Raw genomic sequence first — 22,519 nt, 5'->3', positions numbered from 1 at the left:
AAATCGATAAGAGAATGGAATAGAAAAAGAAAAAAAAAAATGTTGATGTTACTACGGTGTAATGGGTACAATCTAAATACATGAATATTATGTATTATAAGGAATAGAATGGAGAAATTTTTTTATCGTACGTCGTTACGTTTTATTCTCTTTCTTGCTCACCAATTTCCTTCACGTAAAAAAAAAAAAATCAAAATAATCCAACAAGGTTATTTGAATTTTTTTGTGAATTTGAATTTGATATATTTATTAACAAAAATATCGAGATTATTCGATCTACTAGCTATTTAAAATAAAAAAAACTTTGTGAATTAAGCTTTTAGAGGTGAAGAAATAATGAAGGATCATTTATCTTAATATCTTAACTCCCAATTATAGGATATCCAACTTTATTGTAGATATAATATTGTGATATAATATAATATTTGTAAAGTTTATAAAGAATAATGACATTTTTGCTTGATATTTTTGTTAAAGAAAAGATGATTCTAATCTAATTAATCAAAATCTCAAATTCTCAAGCATCAAATTGCGAGAATACTCTGTATATTTTACATTATATACATATATATATCATAAGTTGTTTTGAATGATTGACTTCAAGAGAGACTTCAAAATCAATCATTTCCATGGAAAAATAGACTCTCCGTTGAATGTACTTATATTAAAGTCTTATTTTATTGCTATTATCATGCGTGTATGGATACAGAAGCACTTTAATTACAATGTTTGTCGCATTAAAGTTATTAGAGAAAGAAAGAGAGTGAGAGTGAGAAAAAGAAATAAAATCCTCCGAATACGTGTCACTCGTAGCTCGAATTACGCTCGAGCTTCAGGACACAATAGGAAACTGCGACATCTCTTTACGATAATTTTATTAATTTGCCAAAAAAAACGAGAGAGAGAGAAAGAAAGAAATATATAGAGAGAATATTTGACCTAACTGAACGACGCAACAGCTGAGCGAACAAGTTCCACTTTTGTTCGTCAAATCGCGCTCTTTTACAAAGTAAAATTCCGGTTTTGTTGCACCAACGAAATATACTATATATAGATAGATAACTAATTATTTCTTCTGACTTCCTTAATTATTTCTACTGACTTCCTTAATTGATCATTCTCCGGATGATGTAAGCATGTCCAGATCGTAGCACCATTAACAATATATGTATCTTATAAATAATTAAAATTAACTAAAATTAGAGAGAGAGCGGAAAAAATTTATTTCTGAAAAATTAAATTATAATTAATAGATTGACGCTCGAATTAAATAACAATACTTTAACGAATTCGATATATTCGATTATTTTGTTACGACGAAGAACTTGACGAAAATTTTTTAAATCTAAAAGTAGAGAATATAATTCGAAAATTAACTATATCGATATTGCTTACTTATACAATCAACAATTTTTTCCTCACTTCCCAGTCTAATTACCAACTATAATATACATATATAAAGATGAAAAATTTAACTACTACGAGTTAACTAAACGTTGGTGCAACCGGTTCAAAATATGAGTATTCGGTTGCCTGGTTGTAACAATAAATTACGCTACGATGCACTTATAACGATATCTTATAAAATAGGTACGCGCACAATTCAGCCTGCTCTTTTTACTTTCGTTCTTTCGGATTTGTCCCCTAATATGCCCTGTGTAAAAAAAAAGTATACAAGGATAATCAACAAATCTCGTTTCACGAAATTATTTCTAATTTTGACAATTCCTTTTCTATAGAATAAACTACAAATAACATATTTGAATGTCTATAGAAATTATATTAAATACATTTTCTATTTTTTTTGCCTCAATGTGGTAGCATTTGGAAAATTTTTTTATATTAAAGCAAAAGCGCGATAGGTGTATAAAAATATTAATCCTTTGTCCCCCTCCCCCCTACATCGAGAATGAACTGCCATCGTCAATTTCATCTTATACGGTTTACTCATTTAATGCGAATTTAATTCTAACAATCGCGCTAATAGAACGTGGCGCAACGTGTACACACAAGCGAGTCTAAAGAGTCTCAGTTCGGCTGAATAGACGATTGTCAATCGGTGCCCTGATTCGTCTTGTGACTGAGAATGGTTTCGATGTTGCGCTGAATCCGCGCGATCTGTGATCGCTTACTCCTCGTCGGCGTCATCGTGCTCCCCTCTTCAATGTACAAGTTGCCGGCCGCCGCCTCCGGCCAGCCAGTCGCTGCCGCCGCCGCCGTCGCCACCGCCGGAGTCTCCCGTTTCCGGTCTGCAAGCAGAGCAAACGAATCCTCACACCGGCTTCATCAGTCAAGCGAGCGAAGGGAGAAGAGGGGCTCGTTTCGAATCGCAGTATCGCGAACGATTTGCGCTATGAGATTCTCCTAGGAGAATGGAAACATTTCATTTAACCGCGCAAAAATAATCTAAACTTTTCTCTCCTCCCGCGATTTCGTTTAATTAATTAGAGACGATGATGTTGACAATTGTAAAGTAGAAGACTTTAAAAATGATAAAAAAAATAAATATAGACAATAAATAGAAAAACTAAATAACTTATAATTATATTGATTTAATATATTTATTAAGGTAAGCAGGGCTCATACTCTTTCCCCTATCTCCCCTTTTTTCCTCTAAAATCTATGATTTTTCTCTATTTCATCTATAATTAACATGATCAGCACATTTGTCTCAAGAATCTGAAGCGATGCAAACAATATTGAAAGATTCAGCTAAATCTATAACCAGCAAAATAGTTTTTCAAGAATTAATATCGAGTCTAGAAAATCTCAGAAATAGGCTTAAAATCTAAAAATAATTAAAGAATAATTAATAAAAAATAATTACTTTTAAAACGTGCCTCTACTTAATGTTAATTCAATATAATGTATGCCAAAGATACAAAAAACAAATTATAAAAAAATTAATTTATGTTTATCATATGTATTAAGTAATATGATTTATCATCTTTTAAATTACTTAATGAGTTATTTTATAAATATATAATTTTTAATTTTTTGCTTTTCGTTTATTTTTCTTATCTCGTCTTCTTTTCTTATTAAATAAATCTAATTTAAACAGCGAGCAGTGTACGTATAATTCTGTGATATGTAAAATGTAGCATTTCTAGGTATCTATTTTGCATTGTATATCATTAAAGTAAAGAAACGTATTTTTATCAGTTTTATAAACAGTTATATGTGAAACGTTAACAAATCTAATATAGATTTTATTAAAGTTGTATAACTAAAATTCTGTTGTTTATTCCCAATATAAAATACTATTTCTAAAATAATACATCAATTTTATTATTTTAAAGTTTTTTGATTTATATATATGTGTGTGACTTTTTCATCAATTAAATCAATTTCGTCTTTTTTCATAAAAAAAATTTCCCTTTTCCTCTATAATTAAAAAAAAAAAATAGGGAGTACGAGCCCTGGGTAAGCAATGAGATATGACGCGATAATTAAAGAAAAGATTGGAAGTCTGGTATGAATGGAAGACGCGTCGCGTCTTCAGGGAACGCGCGTATTTCGGGAGCACCGTGTACATCGCGTTACGCTTCCGGTATATATAGCCGGCCGGTCCACATATAAATACAACTTCCGAGGCGTGGGAGCGCAATGAAATATTCCAACGGGGAAAAGATCCCGCGTCTCGCTTTCCGCCCGAGAAGCGCGGCGTATATTGACGCGCCGCGCGGCTAAAATTGGCGACGGATTGATTTTCGGGCTCACGCTCGCGCGTCAAAACTCGAAACTGCAACAACTGCGACCGGCAGCCGCGGTTTCGCGGAGCGAATTCGAAAGTCCCAGAGACGAGCTTTTCATGGATTCACAATCCTACTCCTCTCAGCTTCCCGTCTCTCCGAATGCGATAGAATATTGCGAAGTTCCAACAACAAGATTGCAGTAATATTTCGCGGTAGAGTATTTCAAAGACATCGTGAAACGATTTAATTTCTCGATCCATACGTTAGCATATGTATATAAGGACGAAAGTAAATGATATTGACAATTGCAAAATAAAAGACATTAAAATAATGGAAAAAATAAATACGAATAATGGATAAAAAACTAAAAAATCTCTTAGACAATTATTAAAATGGCAAAAAGTATACTGATCAAATAAATTTAATTCACATCTAACAATTTTTTGACAATTATGCACATCAATATATGGTTTGCAACTCTTGTCTCGCGAGCTTTAACGAGCCCTAACATTTTGTCTAATTTTAATTTAAAATAAGCTTATTTCGTTTGAACATTTTAATATCGTAATTTATTATTCTGAAAAGAATTGAACCGTATGTCTTTACCGTATGTCTTTATCCATCACCGACGATGAACACAACGCATGCACATGCGTGCGCGCTAAAGTTAGAGCGCGCGGCGCGGATGAATGAAAGCAGATAAACGTCCGAACAATCGCGTCATTTTGTTTTCGCGCGTGAATAAATAATTCCCGCAGGAAAGTGCAGCGAGCGAGCGAGCGAGTCTCGTCTCATCTCGTCTCGTCTCGTCTGTTTTAAGATCCGTCTACTCTACAAACAGCTACTACTTCCTAAAATATCATCGGCGTTCGGGCGCGCTCGAAAATCTGCGCTCTGACGTAACGCACGTGCGTGGCGATTCGCGAGATGCGGCGGAACACGGTGAAAGACACAGAGGTCAATCTTAACAATATTCGAAAACCATTGCGAGAACACGAGAGACATTACGACGTTTCCAACTCGACATTGTGCACGATTTTAACATAAATTACAATTACATATAAAATCTATCGCACATATATATATATATATATATATATATATATATATATATATATATAAATAAAAATTTTGATATATTTGAGATTGAAAAATTAAATATTAAAATTAATTGATAATATTAATTTATTACTTTTGAGAAAAAAGAATTTATTTATGCAGCACGATATATAATTATGTTATTAATTATGTGTTGAGTAATTTTGTAGCAAAAAAAAAAAATAAAAAATACGAAATATAAAGAGTGTAAACCTTGAAAAAAACGAATGAGCAAAAGGAAATTTCAAAGATGATAATGTGAAGATTAAAACAAGATATATGTTGATGATAGTGTAAATTATTTATTAAATATCGCATGAGTGCGTGCATATAGTATATGCTCTTCTAGGTCTTTAATCCCGCATCTCGCGCACGCAAAAATGCGGAACGTGCGATATTACATATTATGCAAATATCATAGCGGAAATAAAAACGAGCAAAGGAACACTCGAGGAAGAATCTACTGAATGAAAGTTCAATAATGAGCTACGTGCTGTGTATGTGTGTCAATGGGGCCCCTTGCGCGCGCGCACGCATTTCTTGGCGCGTATGTGTGTGTGTATGTAATCCGGCACACGCACAAAAATATATCGACGGACACATTTCAATGCCACCTGAAATATTACAATCCTCGTTTAACGTAACATATCACGCGATGTTATTCTCATTCTGATTTAATTCAATTCTAATTCGAAATCGTGATGAAAATATATACATGTATATATATATATATATATATATATATATATATATATATATATATATATATATATAACGTTGATTTGCGTCGACTAACGATACTTAAGCGGCGTGCCAAAAAATACTTCCGGTAGCCGACAGCCAAACGGTACTTCACGGTCACCCCGTGTGAAACGTACGCGCGCGCGCGTGTGAAGCTCATTCAAGTGCGGTACGAGTTAAGCGAATTTATTGTGTGTGTTTGCGACCTCCCTCGCATTCGTCCGTTTGTCGTCCGCGCCTTCCTTCCCCCTCCCCCTCTCTTCTTCGTTTCGGCGCACAAAATGATCATTGCGAACGTGCACGCAACTACATTTTATATAGTCGCGCGCGACGGATGTGTTGATTGATAAAAACGACGCGTAGTACGTAACCACGCGAACCTCGATTTCACTGTTGCGTTGTCAATATTAAGCGATAATGCAATCAATATATTTACCTGTGTTTAAATGTCTCTTTTAATTCATGACGTCAATTTTTAAAGAAAATAACAATTTCGAGCGGACAAATTACTTAGAATATTTAAGAAAAGTTAATTATGTAAATTGTTATATATTTAAATGACTAAAACTTGTTACTTTTAAGAGTAAAAATATTAAAATGCAATATTCTATTAATAAAATAATAAAAAAAAATTATGACTAATATACATAACTTGTTAATTTTTAAAGACTTAATTAAGACATATATTCTTTTTCCAATTTTTTTAAATCTGTATATCTCATCATATCGTGTTGACAAGTGGCTGAGCATATATTATCGAGTATTCAATCTCCCATCTAGATGTACGTCAAGCGCGTTTATTGTTAGAACAGCGACCAACGTCATCATAGGTGATGACATTAAGTGGTCGTTGCGACCATTTATAACGGCAAATTTTTAAATTCTGGCCGTGCTTACCTAAAAGCTTCTCGAGATACTGACATCTAGTTTCGGGATCACCTGGGTTCATCGGCGCCCCTGCAACCAACTCGGCCAGCTCCGCCTTCACCATCAGGTTCAATCTGGCTGAGATCTCCTCAAGACCCGCTGCAATGAAAATTTCACCAATAGATCATTTTTCTTTCGAAAATGTTCAATGTTAGAAAATTTTGCAGACTTTTTATCATCGACATGTCGTTCGAAAGGCTTTGTAAAAATTATTATATTGCAAATGTTTTTGAACGTGCTTTGTACACCTTAAATCTGAAATTTTTTATAAAAATGTAAATTTATACATTATATTCTCGGATTTTATTTTTATTTTTAGTGTATATTTCCTCTGCTTTTCAAATTTTAAAAACATCTAAAATGCGCATTTATATTATGTTGAATGCTGACGAACAATTTTTTAGATTTTACAATTTAAACAAGATTTTAAATTATATATTTTTGAGGATCTTATATCCGCTAAAAAAAATCAGAAATAAAACAGAATAAATTGCGATATAATTGCATATTAAAAGAGAATTTATAATTAAAACTTAGCATTGAATCTAAAAAAGAAAATATTAAATTTCTTATTTTTTAAAAATGTAATAGTTATAATACTTAAATTATGTATCTCTCTTTCTCTCTTTCTCTCTCACATAAAAGTCTTTGAGATGATGGCGTCATAAAGATGCATCCGCGACGTGTATCGCATTAAATGCAACCGACGTGGAATGCATCGTGGAATGTGGCTCAATTTTCTTCGGAGCCCCATAGTATATACAGTCGGTTCCCCTAATGACTCCCGGTTCGAGCGGTATCCCCATAAGTCCTCGTTCTCTCTCCCTCCCGTCCCTCTGACCTACGTCCTAATCAGAAGCACCGGGTGGGCCGATCGTCAGCCACAATCAAACGGTACCGATTACATACGCGCATACCAAGCGTCTGTTTCATATTATTAATCATATTTATTTTATATAAAAACAAAATAATATTTTTCTTTTTATTTTAACATCATACATTAACGGGAGTAAATCGAGTATCTATAAGTAAATACATTAAATATGAATAATATGTGTGGAAAGATGTAAAATAATTATTGTTGCAAATAAAAAACTTTTGCCTTCTTTTTTGAAAATTTCGGGATAAATATTTTCTCTTTTTGCAGTTGTCGAAGTTAGATAATATATTAAATTTTTTTCATTATACACACACACATATATACGTCTACCCAAAATACATAAAGTATGGTTAAAAAAACTTATTTGAAGAATAAATTCTTTTAACTATCTATATTTCAATTTTGAAACGATTCATTTGAAATGATTCATCTAAAATTTTTTCATTTTTAATTTAGAAGAACTGAAAGAAATAATTTTCTGAAAATGATAGCGACCTACTTTGATAATACGCTTTTCCGTTGCCACCAAGTTGCAACACGTGCAGTCCAGGTAAATTATATAAAATATAGTAGCAATTACAATCTGCTCTTTATATTAAAAAAGGGATAAATCGCGCTCGTATGTACGCTGTGTATAATTAGTATTAATTAACTATATACATAATTCGCGATGTGATAAATATTAATGGATTGCAATTGCAATAAAATTAAACGGATTTCGCGTGCAACACGCTCGAGATGGCCTTGAAGTGTTATTTTTATATGAGAGAGTCTCCTCAAAACGCGGAACGATATCTCGGAAAGGCTCGTCCTGTATAAAATTCTCTATAATAACTATTGTGTGTCTTTTTCCTATGATCATTTTTCTTCATTTCAAATTATATGATTTCCTCATGTAAAATGCAATTCTATAAAATGCGAATTTTGAGTCCCACTGGAAATGATACTTTTATTCATATAAAGGTGTCAATTTGTCATTTGTATTAGATGCAGTATTTTACGTATAAAAATGTATAATTTCTTGTTAACGTTCATAGATGCGGAATGGAAAGTAATAAAAAAGTAATAAATCTTAACCTTTATTTAATTTTGCCCGCGTTTTATCGAGATTATATATCTTAACGTGACACTTATTTATCGAAATATTTAATATTGAAACTCAAAAAGAGTATAAAAATAAATAATAAATCCGAGAAAAGTTTAAAGATAAAATTTCTAAAAACAAATTTTTGATAACATGTATGTGCATTCCGCTAGACTTATTTAAAATAATGTGTAACTTGTTTCGTTTTATTAATAAATATTTTTTACCGTCGTCGCGGCGCGCGTTTCACTGAAAGTAGATTTAAAAGATGATACGCGCCGGACGAACGAGGGGTTTCATTCATACGACGTTCATTAACGAAACGTGGCTGTGAATCGGTTCCCACAACGTACGCGATACGCGGCGCGATACGTCAACTGACAGAAGGAGATAGACGGAGGGAGAGAGAAAGAGAGAGAAAGAGAAAGAAACGAAACTGAGGGGGAGTGTTCCTGTGAGGAGGAGTTCTGCGTACTCTATTCGTTATGCAAATGTAGATAGTAACGTCGCGTACACACGTGCAGCAGCATGCCGTCGAGTGCCTATAAGAGTGTTACGCGATTTCGATTCATTCCTTACGAGAGCCTTACAGCGAGATACGTGGACGGATTATTATATGTATAAAGTGAAAGAGATGCACATGCATATACATGCATACATACATACATACAGGCAATATTGATTTAAAAACTTTTATAAATTTAATTAAAAACTCAACGATTTAATTGAAAAAAAAAGCTTTTCAACCGCGCAAAAAATGTGACGTTAGGTAAATTATATTATTGTGTTGAGGGTAAATTTTATAAATTATATTTTTAAAAAGTATATAAATTTCGGATTACGCAACACAATCCTTAAATCATTTTCATTTTCCAAAAGACGAGAATTTTATTTATTTATTTACTTATTTATTAAACAAAATTTATTTATTTACTTATTGCAAAAAAAATTATTTATTTATTTATTTATTACAACAAATTTTAAAGAACAGAACCGTTTGTAAACTAAAAATTTTATTAAATTCGTTGGAACATATGGCAAAAAAAAAATATACGAAACTTTAATGTAACTTAAAACGACAACCTTCGTAGAGTTGACCCATTGTTATGTTAATCGGCTCGTATGGGAACAAAATTGTTACTTTATTTCGGAGCGTAACAAACACGGAACGAGGTATACGCGACAGTACGCACGTTGCGTCGCGCATTAGACGTTGAAGACGTCATATCCGGGCGCGGTAGGTCGAGCCAAGGTGAGGAGTGGCCGTGATCGGCCCTCTAATGAAGAAAATCCCGTCGTGCATTTTAAGGGATTTTGTCTCCCTCCATCCCTCCCTCCCTCTCTCTCTCTCTCTCTCTCTCTCTCTCTCTCTCTCTCTCTCTCTCTCTCTCTCTCTCTCTCTCTCTCTCTCTCTGTCTTTCATCCTCGTCGGTTTACTTGTGCGTACACGTGCACCTATATTCTTGCCGCCGACATCTCGAACGCGGCATCCTTTGCCTCGCGAAATACGAATCCTGTTTCTCTTTCCCTTCCCTCCCGAATACCGCAAACGCATAGTGATTGGCGTATCGATGATGATTATTCCGCTTACGTAGCGTGATATTGATCGAGAATTATTACAAAATCGATTCGTAAATAACGCTGCAAGCGTAAATAAATTTAGAAGACTCATACTTGTCAAAATTCTTTCGGCGTGACTCTTGAAAATTCTACTTTTCAAAAAGTGACTCTCGAGTATCACAAGTGTTTTGAAATGATGTAGATTATTGTGCGGGTGTTTTTTCCTCAATCAAACTTTCTCAACTTACCTGGCTCAAAATTTCTCTTCATTCGCCGCCATTGTCTCGCGTAGACGAGAGCCGAGCATCCTGCTACTAGGAAGAATACTATGCAGGCACAGACCGCGAGGACCAAGGCGCCGGTTTGCCAATCCCAGGGTAATTGATCGGCCTCGGTAGCCGATTTTCTCCTCTCCCGAGGATCGTGTGCTGTCTGCGTCATAAAATACATTATATTTTAATGCCGTCTTTTTCCTTTTTCCTTCCCTTGCGCGTATAACACACGTTAAAAGATACAATATTGCTAAAAGATTAGTTTCGAAACGCAATAACTGCGGAATGCGAATGAGTCTTTGGCGACGCGATTCTATGCCGCATAGCAAACGGCGAAAGCTAACTTTCGCCGACACAAAATGCACACTGATTGTATTACACTCATTCAAAAGAGACATTGCTTTCCTTTCTCTAATAATTGTTAAATGATCGATTAACAGTTTGGGCTATTTAATTAATTTACATTTATCGGAATAGAAGATTAATTTCCCATGTACGTTATAATGTATCAATTCCTGCAGAATTAATTTATCGTATAAAATCTAGCTGCAAATTTATACTAACTTGAAATTATTTATTTCAACAAATTCGTCAGACTTTTTGTTTAAATTCTATATAAATTCAATTTTAAATTACTTTGGATTCTCGCGAGGCGGAGTAGACCGGCTTCTCGTCGCCCGAGCCTTCGTCGTCATCTCGATCTTGGTCGAGATTACCGGCTTCCACCGAGGAAAGCCGTTCTTTCGTTTCGAGGAGCCGCCAGAATTTGGCGATGAAGGCCTCCTCGCCGGCCTCCGACGGCCACCTGGGCGCCCCAGACGTGTAGTCAAGCTCGAGGGAGCCGCAGATCGCATCCTTATGCACCGCACACGGGCTCAGGGTGAAGTCGGGAGCGCATCGGGTGCATGGCCAGCAGGAGGCACGTTCGGCCGACCAGAACTCCAGGCCGGGCTTGCAGACCGGATGTTGCTGTTGCTGTTGCTGCTGCGGCTGCGGCTGCTGCGCGCCGGATGTCGCGCCGCCGGCGGCGAAGAACTCGCACAGACCGACGAATACCGACACCAGGGTCAATAGCAACCCGGGACGAGATTCCCTCGGCATTACCTGCAATCGTCACGGAATGATTAGACATAGTTCTGATTTATTTTTTATCGGTTGTCCTTATTTATTAATTAAAATAAATATCTCTTTTCGACACGCGTTGTAGACACTTGTAAAAATCGATTTATAAATCAATTTGATTATTTCGTTGTGAATTAACTCAATTTATTTTTAAATCATTTAATTTTATTTAATTATATATATATATACACCTAATCGTTACATATATATATATATATATGTAACGATTAGGTGTATATATATATATAATTAAATAAAATTAAATGATTTAAAAATAAATTGAGTTAATTCACAACAAAATATTATATTATATATATATATATATATATATAATATAATAAATTTGTATAGGTAAAGCATCGTATGCAATTTGGAAAGAGTTGATCTCTTTAAAAATTATGTATTTTTAGAAGCTTGAATTAAATAGAACGATTCTACGAGCAACAAAATTTTATGTAATACATAAAAGATTTTATTTTTTAATTAAAATAAATTAAGCTTCAATTAATTTAGAAATTAAACAATATTGCGTATTTTAATTTATTTATTACTCTTTATTTTAATCTCTCTGTAAACAATATGTATATGTTATGACATTTCTTTTGCTTTAAGATGGTAAAAATTGAGAAAATCTCTGTAGAAAAGAAAATTCTCATATCTTTTTCTTCTCTCTCTTTTTTTTATGATCTCGCGAACCGACAACTTGTGTCTCGCGATTATAAACGTCATAGAGCGACCAGAGGACGTCGATCGCGGTCGATCGGCGTAATTCGAGCGTATAAAGTCGCTCTTTAAGCCGCAAAAGCGCTCAGACCGTTTCCACTTCCGGCTCGTACGCAATGTAATTACATCCGCAGTTGAATCGCGATCCATCTACGTCATAGAGCTCGCGGCCGGCCGTCTGTACGCCTTCGTTTCCGCGCACCAGCGAGCGAGCACATATTATGTGATGTGTAAATGCAAGATGTGTGCGGAAAACTCGTTTGCAGTCTACTTACAGAAATAATCACAGCAAAAAAAATTTCTTCCAACAGTAGATCTCCAACTATAACGCATTTTTTTCCAATTAAAGTAAACCTACTCCAATTCTGTCTTTACATGCGTCAATTTTTCTATTTCTTTCTCATTTTATTATAATCTCGCAGTTATGTAAATAATGCATATATATATATATATATATATATATATATATGTATATATAGTTTATATCTGTGATTGTGATTAATTTTTTTGTGGTTTAATTTTCTCTCGTATTTTTAATTAAAAACTATTATATTTGCAATTTACGTGCGAATTTCATATAATCCCATGAATATTATGGAAACTGTATATATCCACGAATAGCACGATAAAATCAATTTCCTAAATTATGACGCTGAGATTGCTACATTGTGTGGCAAATATTGGCAGAGTCAAATCTCACAATCAGTGCGATGAATTTTAACCGTGCGTATACTACGACAAATGCCTCTATTTTTATCGTATATTTGTTAAGAAATCAATGGAAGCGTGCGAGAGAGAATGGGCAGTTAATGTGGAATGAGTGAGGGAAACAACCAAGTTCTTTGGCAATTAAATTGCTAATATATTTTATAATTAGACGTACCTCAAAGAAAGATTCGGAGTAGAATTGATTTGTGTGCTCACCGTTATAATTTCATCTTCGAACGCGTATACAGAGGTTTAAAGGAAGGTTGTTTTTATATTTGAAATCGAGCGGCAAATATCGATCACTTATTTGTTCTTGATTGTTTCTCAACTCGGAAAATCTCTCTTTTATCGAGGGAATTACTCTTAATAATATTACTCCGATATTAAACTCAATAATAATAAGTTTTAGATGTGAAATAATAATCGTTAAAATTCAACTTGAATTTCTCGCAAGGTCGATACCGTAACATTATTTATTAGCGAATTGTTGTCACGAGGTCATCGTAAGAATATAGACATACTTTACTATCGGAACGTCTAACGCATATAAATTCCGCATATAAATTTAAATAATATAACTTAGGCTGCGAGCATTTCATTAATGAATTGCTTACATTACATGAGAGACGCAATTTGATTTTCATTAAGAAATTTAACTTGAAATACACGGTTATAAATAAGAATTAGGCGCAGAATTTATTATTATATAATTACAATTATTAAACTTTATACGATTTTTTCAATAACGATGAAATAATAGAGAAAATTTTTTTAGAATATATACTTATTCAGAAGTTTTATTAAAGCGTGAATCTAATATATGCATGCATTGGTCTTTGACACATTTCCGAGATTAAAAGTGCATGTGCATTCATTGCAGGAGGGTGCATGAACTTTTTCGTTATTTAATGGTAATCCGGCAGATTTTTTTTTCGCGTAGAAAGGCGGACATTGTTCGAACGAAGAGAGAGAGAGAGAAAGAGAAAAAAACAGCAAGCATACGCAGTACGTAATATGTCGTTTGTATATATAATGTATAAGAGATTTCTGTGTGTGTGTGTGTGTGTGTGTGTGTGTGTGTGTGTGTGTGTGTGTAAAGTTTCTCCTCGCCCACTTCAAATTGTCTGCGCGCACGCGTGTCATATTTCTCTCGAGGACGCGCGCAATCACGCGATCAGAATGCAACACCTCGATCCGCTCGCTCGCTCGTTGCAAATGCAATCTTCCGCCGCCTCGCCGAGTTCATCTCTTCGTGATTAGGATGCCAATTGTACGCCTCAAAAACGATTACGGACACGAGCGTCGCTGTGTCGCTGTCAGGCACAACGCGATTCTGTCGCTCTTACTCATCGTGCGTGCGCCGGAAAATACTCGAAAATCCGGAGGAACTTGCATCTGTACTTATGAATGATCACACAGATGTGAAAAAAATTTTCATGGAAACAAATCCGTTGTGTATCGTGCAATTATTTTATTCAATACGTATTATGTGTGCGATGTAGGGTAAACTCGGGTAAGATGGCCATAGTATTTTAAAATGCAAAAAACATACTTTTATTTTCGTTATTTTTTAATAACGTTTGGCATGTTATCTTCACTGAAGCTTCAATTACGTAATATTATCGAAATTGAAAGGAAAATATTTAATAGAAATTTTATATTATCAAAATAGTACGATATAAGCATTGGCCATCTTACTCGACTTTTAAGGAAAAGATGACCATAGCGACGGAAAGATGGTCATAATATTTATAAAAAAAATAGTGAAAACGAAAATAAAAATTATAGGTCATATAACAATTTGCATATCTTTATAACATGTCAAACGTCGATTACGATAACTTAACTGTAATTTATTCGACGTTGTAACAGTTTTCAGTGGACAAATGAAAAACTTTGCAGGTAGTCAAAAGTAAAAATATGATATAATATTCACAATATCGTTATTCGAACAATGTATGCACATAAACTACTGAAAATATCGATTATCTTTGCTAATGACTAAAAAAGTGCACCATGTAGCGATTATTGAAAAAATTAAAAGTATATGGCCATCTTTTCCGTATAGCCATCATATACCCCAGTTTACCCTACAGAATTGTTAGAGAAACAATATATTATTTATATTATTATTTAATATTATAATTCAAATAGAAATATATTTTATATTTTATATTAAAATTGTTTAGAAGGTAAATTATACTTTTTATACTTGATATCATATAAAATATATATTTTTTAAATATATGTTTTTAATATTATGTTATACATATATATATATATATATATATATATATATATATATAAAATGTATATTTTTATACTTTTGATATAGATGTATGTACAAAAGCAGTCATCGTAAGAAGAATAAACACCGAATTAGAAATAACGAAGCTCATGCGATATTAGTTTAGTGCGTTGCACCCATTCGTAATTAATCGTTTATTAAACGATACACTCGCAACTGTCTCATCGTTGTCGACAAATGGCTCTCTTAACACACAGCCACACATGTGTGCCTCTCTAATAATAGTAACTAAAAACTGCTCTGACTCCGGGGAATATAAGGGCCTAAACCGGTTTACGTTCTTCTCAACGTTATGTCTTATAGATTCAGACACGATGTTCTGTACAGGAAACGAGCTCTGATTTAATTCCACAAAAATAAATTTTTTTCCATTGTCTTTTTCCAATTTATCCAAAATCGAAAATAATTGCATCATTGCAAGAATTTTCCGTCACCGTAACAATTATAAAAATTAAAAGCAACATTTGTTTCATTAAAAAATGCCAACAAAGATTAAAATAATAATTACATTGATTATGAACAAGTATAATGTATTGATTGTAGATCGACTCATTAATATAATATCGAATTTATGTCGATTAATTAGAAAACAAAAAATAACGTCACATTTATTTTAATATATTATATTACAATTAATATTATATACTGCAATTAATTCGATGAGGAACCTTCACCTTTTCAGAGATACTTCCCTCGATTCTTAATTAATTCATAATCGCGAAACGAACGGAAAACTTGGACGTAAGTACAGATTTATTCGCAGGAAGTGCGAAATCCGCGAACAGTGTTTTATGAGTAACGTCTGCCGAAGCGAAAGAATGCCGACGCTTGATACAGCCGCACGTGTTCGCTTAATGACGCTAATAAGATGGCTCTTTCCCTCCCCGGAATGCGTGCAAACAGTTTTTAAGAGACAACGTCGCGAACGAGACGAACAACAGCGGCCAACTGTAAATACGCGCAAAAAGAATCAAATATATTAATCGCGTCTCTCTTATTGAAGAAACCAAGACCGATGAAAATCTTGCGAATAAATGCCGATAGATACGCTAATCGAGATTCTTTTCGCAAGATGATATCATGTGTTTAGAGTATCCAAATTCCTATCACGTACAATTAAAAATATTTTCAGCGCTATTTTTCCCACGCTTTCGCGGAAAATCGACGCTTCTATTCGAGCGAAAGAATTGATCAGTCTACGATCTTACTAATCAAATTTTTGGAGCGCTTGATCATTCCTCATCCCGAGGAATTTGCGTGACTGCGAATAAAAAGAGAATCAAACTGTGATATCTTTTACTGCAATAATAATAATGCATGTACGCATATTCGATGTAAATATTTGTGTAACAATATTTCTGCGGAAAATCTTTCTCTTTTTGAACTGTTTTTAATACAAATTCTATCGTAATTCATTCGTATCATATTAATCGTAACTTAACGTTATTGGCGTTACATAAAAATGTATTTTCGACAAAAAATCGTCGTATAGAAAGATACGTAAACGCATGAATGAAAACTGCGATAAAAAATGCCGTGGATGACGAAAGTAAATTCCTTTTTCCTGTATCTGTGATAAATAATTCTAGAGATTAGAGGTAAATTGATTGCAATGACTTGCGCGAAAAATAGATCATCAATAAACATCCTCACGGAAAAATCAAATGATGACGTAAAACGGAAGAAAGAATTCGGTCAACAAATAGCGTAGTGAAAGAACCAATTTTTTTTTCTAAGAAGAGATAAATTATCCATTATCGTTAATCGATTACAAAAGAGACGTCATTGAAATGCCACCGATCGAGTATCACTTTCAAGTCCCACGTTATTTGTATACCGGTTGCGGGCCGAATATCCTCTCCCGGAACGTTCGCGTACGGGTTTATCTACGATCTTCTTCGGTGGCGACGAAAGGAGGCACGATTCGAAGACTCTTTCGAAGAATTTATTGACGTGACCGCAAGAACACGAGAACGTGGCTCGCACAACGCGGGAAACCTAAATACTTCGCGGACACACGTCCGCACTGATGGCGACAAAAGGCCGTTACACGACCCTTCCGACTTAAGAATGAACGTACAATAAGTTATGAAGAAGTGGATTTTTGTTTCAATCGTGTTATTGAATGAAAAAGAAAAAACAGAAATACTTGCACTATTAATTGCAATTTTAAATCAATTTTAGCGAAACCAAATATTTATTACATATATATTTAAAGTTTTCTGTAGTTAAGTATATACATGAAAAAATTTAATAATAATCGAGTTGGATTATATTATTATATTTTATTTATAAAAAAAATAAGAAAATTTTTAATTTAATATTTAAAAAATTACACAAATTAACAGTTCATATATAATAATTAAAATTTGATATAATATCTCTGTAATAATATACTATATGATATAATATATTTACTTTTTACACATCTATCATTAAATATCTCTAGATTAAATAGAAAATGCATTTTGGATTTTATCATCATTCATTATTTATATCAGTATCTTTCAACATTATATCAGTTTGAACTTGATTAAAGAACATGTTATCAGAATTATGTTGTTAGTTTCAAGTAACTTTATAGATATAAAAAAAATGATTATTAATGTTTAACAATAGAAGCTTAGAATAGACGGAATACAAATGTACGATGATAGGAGGGGGTGGGGGATGAAGAAGGAAGGCGGCAGTCGTCTATCCTTTGCTTTTCTATGAGAAGGCGCCAGGGATACGGGGTTTATTTCCAGGCGGGATCTTCAATAAACATCGAAAAAAATAGCTCCACTTTAGCGCGAGGATCCCGGCCACGTGTTTTACATACCGGCGCCGATCAAAAACGCGAAACGGATACGCATGCGATGATAATAGCATGATATTCGCACGCGAGCGAGTGGCTAGTCTCGACGGGGTGGATTTCGGAAAATTGATCGATCGTTCGTCCGTTTCGTGATTTTTCTGCAACAAACGCGTCACCAACAGACGGCGATTTCTATTTATGTCGAATGCAAATTTGAATCGTGAGATTTAACACACGATGTTTCATTCAGCGCACCTGTTTTACTGGCCACGCGTTGATGTCTCGCAAACTTGATAGATGAATCGACACATTGCCATGATTTATCACGTATCTGTTTTTCGAACAATATATCATGTCAGAAAATAATATTCTGCGCAATTATTAAATTCTTTTCCGACATCAATTTAAAGTTTAAACAGTATATTATATTATATCGTGATCTATTTACATAAGTTTAGAAAAAATAATTACAGGAAGAACAAAGAGAGAAAAAGAAGAAATGGACATTAGCCAAAAGAATTATCTGACTAAATTATATAATAATTTTGAAAAAAATATTAAAAAATAATATATCATATAATAGAGTCATTTTTCAAAAGAGAAAGAGAGGATATGAAAAATTTTACGATTCTGAAAATTGAAGATTCTTCGATTTACAATTTTGTATGTGTATGTTTGTCGATCTAATCTTTTTTATATTACAGTAAAGATTTAAATTTCTTATAGAATTAAAAGATAGAGCACCTTACGATACATCGAATATATATACGATGCAGCTTCTCTCACGCGCGATCTTATGTTAGTGCTATCGCCAACGCCGAGAGAGCCCACGATTTGTCGCACCGTTCAAATTAGATCAACATCATCAACATCATCAACTGCACGCTAGCACGGCACGGTACTCACGCTGCCTTCGATGTAACCGTGTCTGTCATGATGTAATCCGAGGCGATGTAGCCGAGAATGAGGAGGAGAGAAAGGGCGCGTCGCTGCAGCCCCGAGAGTGACAATTTTCCGCGGATCACCACTATGTCGCACAGAGCATCAGGGATGATGGCTCTCTTTCTCTTTTGGCACTGAACAATATGATCGGTAAAGTATCGATAAAAAATAAAAAAGGGAAAAATAGAAAAAAAATAAAGGAAGCATCAACGTCGCGACGCTGTCACGCTGTCATTCTACGCGACGGCGAATGACGACGACGAGAGAGGAGACACCGAATGCGAGACATCCGGAGAGTTTCTTCACGACACGACACGCGAAAAACATCCGTACCATCGCGCGATCGCGACGCGACTAGTCCAGTCCGTCGAGCGTCGAGTTCTACTGATTTCCGCCCACGACCTAGTCGCAGCGAGTCAGACGGATGGACGGACGGATGGACGGACGGGAACGAGAGAGCGGTTCGTTCATACACATATACGCGAAGAGAGACAAAGCGAGAGAGAAATAGAGAAAAATAAAAAGAGTGAGAGAGAGAGAGAGAGAGAGAAGATAATGATAGAGAAGGTAGAGAGAAGAATATCGAGACGCACAGGAACGTTTTATTGCCTAGGCCCGCAATTTATTAGCGCCCCTGTGATTTATTATGTGACCGAGAGTACTCAAGCTGAGAGAGGAAGAGAGAGAGAGAGAGAGAGAGAGAAAAGGAGCATTTTATAAGAATTGCATAATACATAATAATTACATAATCTCTTTATAGATTTTAACGAAATCAGTAAAGATAAATGTATCAAATTTTTTAAAAATATTATATTGTTAAACATAAAAAATATCAAGTTTCTGAACAAATATTTTAAATATTACAATAAATCAATTTTTAAAAGATAGATATAGGATAAAAAATTTTAACCAAGGCCAATCCAAGGAAACAAATGTATAAATATTTGAAGATATTTGAATGTATGTATTATATATAACAATTTTAAAAATACATTATCAAAGCATCAAGAGTAATTAAAGCTACAAAAATCACAGAACTAATTAAAGCTACAGGACTCTCAAGGATATTTAATTAAACACAATATAATATAAAAAGATAGCAACCAACAAACGGAGGGAGAAAGAAAAGATGGCGAATTCAAAAGAAGTTTAACGAGTTCTGTACTCTTATGTTATAGAAACAATCTCTTCTCTCTTACCTGGAATGTGATTAACTTCGCAAAGATAACAACCTGGACTTGCTCCCGGCGTCTTCTGTAGTCCGGTTTCTCTGCATTCCACAGTGGTATTAACCCTAGAACCGGACTGGACCGCGATGCTACGCCTGGTCGGCTCTTCGATTATCTGTAATATAAACGGAGAAAAAAGACGTAGTTTTACGGTACTAATACAAATTCAATAAATTTTGTGTGAATGTTTTTTACATGGAAAAATTTGTATCGATTCTGATATATATTTGCATAAATTTCTAAAAATATTCTTTCATATATGACGTGTACATATGTTAAGTGATTATTACGCATATCAAGAGCTCTGTTGATTTTATTTCAATTATAATTTTCAATTTAAAAATTATACGCATATTTACCTTTACATAATAATTTCACACAAAAAAAGCATCGTGAAATTACGTTAATGAAAGCAAGAAGAAAAAAATAAATGAAAAAGAGAGAAAATACCTTTTTTTAATTAAAAAATCCTACGTAATTTTACTTAAGCATTAGTTCTTTTAGAATTAAAAATTTAAAATTAATCCAAACATTTATTATGTTTTTTTAATCATTTAGAATCATGTTGAAGATTTACGACGATTTGTAAATCAATTCATTCATTCATTTATAAATCTTTCTCTGAATAAAAAACCATTTTCCGTTCGTGCATTAGAATTACATCTCTCGCGATTCGTTTCTCTTATATAGTAAAATATTAATTGCACAGTCGAGGTAAGAAATCAGGAAGCCGTCACTGTTAGATATATTATTAGCGCGATATATGCGACTTAATTATATTAAGCGGTATATTAATCATCCGAAGTATCCGCGTATCCCGCGATCTCATTACGACTTTATTGCATTCCTCGGCTAATTATCGTCGCTGCACGTGGGTAAGCACGTGGCACGCCTAATCTGCCCGACGAATCTGCCGAGTTGTTGAAGGCGCAAATTGCGCACACGCTACCGAATTATATAAATAATTGGCCGACGCGATGTACCGCGATCTACCATTTCGGGGGAGAAAAGGGAGGAAGGGCTCGTTACTGACGCCGGGCCCCGGTATGATAGCGCGATATCGGAGCCTTATAGGTGTAAATTTATTCTTATAGCCCTATATACTCCGAAGAGAGAGTAGGCGTAATATATCGTTTCATTCACGATCGCGTTCACGACTCGCCGCCCGCCGAGCGTTACGAATCAGGAAACGGAATTAGGGAAACGGAAGGAAATGGGAGGAGGAGCGAAAGACTAGTTAACGGTGACGAAGCGTAGATATACGTATGTTACTCACCCATGGAAGTCTAACTCTGTCTAACAGAGATGGCAACGAGTCGATCGCAGGAGAATTCGGTGTGAAAATTGAGTAAACCTGTAATTAAAAAAAAAAGATTACATACAATTCCATAAATATAAAATTAAAAGTTTGAATTAATAATGCAAGGGGACACATGTTAGTTGAAACGTCCCACAATCGAATGTAAGATCAATGATAAAATAATAAAAATGTCATTTTTAAATCAATTATTTTCCATCATTTTAATTATTGCTCATCAGCTAGGCTTTTATCTAACAATAATAAGATGTTTATATTTTATTAGTCGTAAATATAAAATTATTTTTCCTATTTCAATTAATTTAAATTTATTTAATACGCTCTCTTCTCTAATGTAAAATCCTAATTATTACTTTATTATACATTATACTAGCTTTCAAAAATAAATTTTTAACTGATTTTTAAAATTTTAACTTTTTAAAAAATTTATTTTTCATAACTAGTGATGTATGAAGCTATATATAATTAGGATTCACATACATATATACATTAATTAATAATATTTAATTTTGGAATATTAAAATATATATATATATATTGTATATATACTTATAAAAATAGCAAGCAAAATACATATATTATACATGTATATCTTTGATTTTAATTTAATTTTTTTCTCATAATAAATTCAAGCACACAGTTTGAGAAAAAATATAAATTAGTACTTACTGAATATCCGCCCTTGTGAATATGTCTCGGCATTTTTCCTCACACCAGGACACATCTCTCTGCTTCCTGTCTTTTCTCGCGACGGGATATCCCAAAGTATCGTCATGTGTGACGTATCCAATATGCGGGATCTTGACATACGTTTCGTAGACAGCATCTGGAGCTGGTCTGTCGTCGACATGAGAGAGAAAGAGAAAGAAATTATGTGTATTTCCTTCACTTTTCTCCCTTCCTCTCTTTCTCTTTCCTTTTATACACTTCCTCGTTTATATTATTATACCAAATAATACGTAAAGGTTATATCATATCGATGCAAACTGAAAGAAAAAATATAAAATATAAATGAACAATCGTGCTGTAACAATAAATTTTTATTGTTTGAAATAAATGGTACGATAATATAATTTATAACGATTGTCTCGCTTTAATATTTCTACTTAATTTAA

General features: G+C 34.0%; 1 protein-coding gene across 2 annotated transcripts; it reads right to left on the bottom strand.

The window, feature by feature from the left end:
• Nucleotides 1–656: 656 nt before the first annotated feature.
• Nucleotides 657–22,330, bottom strand: Wgn (Tumor necrosis factor receptor superfamily member wengen). 2 transcript variants are annotated; one of them, XM_072887206.1, is made up of 7 exons: nucleotides 22,074–22,330; nucleotides 21,363–21,440; nucleotides 20,057–20,201; nucleotides 10,894–11,361; nucleotides 10,234–10,417; nucleotides 6,432–6,560; nucleotides 657–2,249 (listed from the first exon to the last, which is right to left on the bottom strand). In XM_072887206.1, exons 4-7 carry the CDS (start codon nucleotides 11,356–11,358, stop codon nucleotides 2,053–2,055), a joined length of 975 nt encoding a protein of 324 aa, XP_072743307.1. In that variant the 5' UTR covers nucleotides 11,359–11,361; nucleotides 20,057–20,201; nucleotides 21,363–21,440; nucleotides 22,074–22,330; the 3' UTR covers nucleotides 657–2,052. The 2 variants fall into 2 exon arrangements, with proteins under 2 accessions (XP_072743307.1, XP_072743306.1); XM_072887205.1 differs by lacking the exons at nucleotides 20,057–20,201; nucleotides 21,363–21,440; nucleotides 22,074–22,330 and adding an exon at nucleotides 18,822–19,235.
• Nucleotides 22,331–22,519: the final 189 nt, after the last annotated feature.

This window comes from Anoplolepis gracilipes, chromosome 2 (assembly GCF_047496725.1).
Source record: "Anoplolepis gracilipes chromosome 2, ASM4749672v1, whole genome shotgun sequence".
In the NCBI taxonomy this organism is placed as follows: Eukaryota; Metazoa; Arthropoda; class Insecta; order Hymenoptera; family Formicidae; genus Anoplolepis; species Anoplolepis gracilipes.
This window is presented reverse-complemented; position numbering and strand designations above follow the sequence as displayed.

Bases quoted from the DNA above. Each gene is read 5' to 3' on its own strand.
- Wgn (XM_072887206.1), bottom strand. From the start codon at position 11,358: ATGCCGAGGGAATCTCGTCCCGGGTTGCTATTGACCCTGGTGTCGGTA. The intron at 10,418-10,893 runs GTAATTTAAAAT...TTTATGACGCAG, and splicing joins CCGCCTCGCGAGAATCCAAA to ACAGCACACGATCCTCGGGA. The intron at 6,561-10,233 runs GTAAGTTGAGAA...TTTTCATTGCAG, and splicing joins GAAGAGAAATTTTGAGCCAG to CGGGTCTTGAGGAGATCTCA.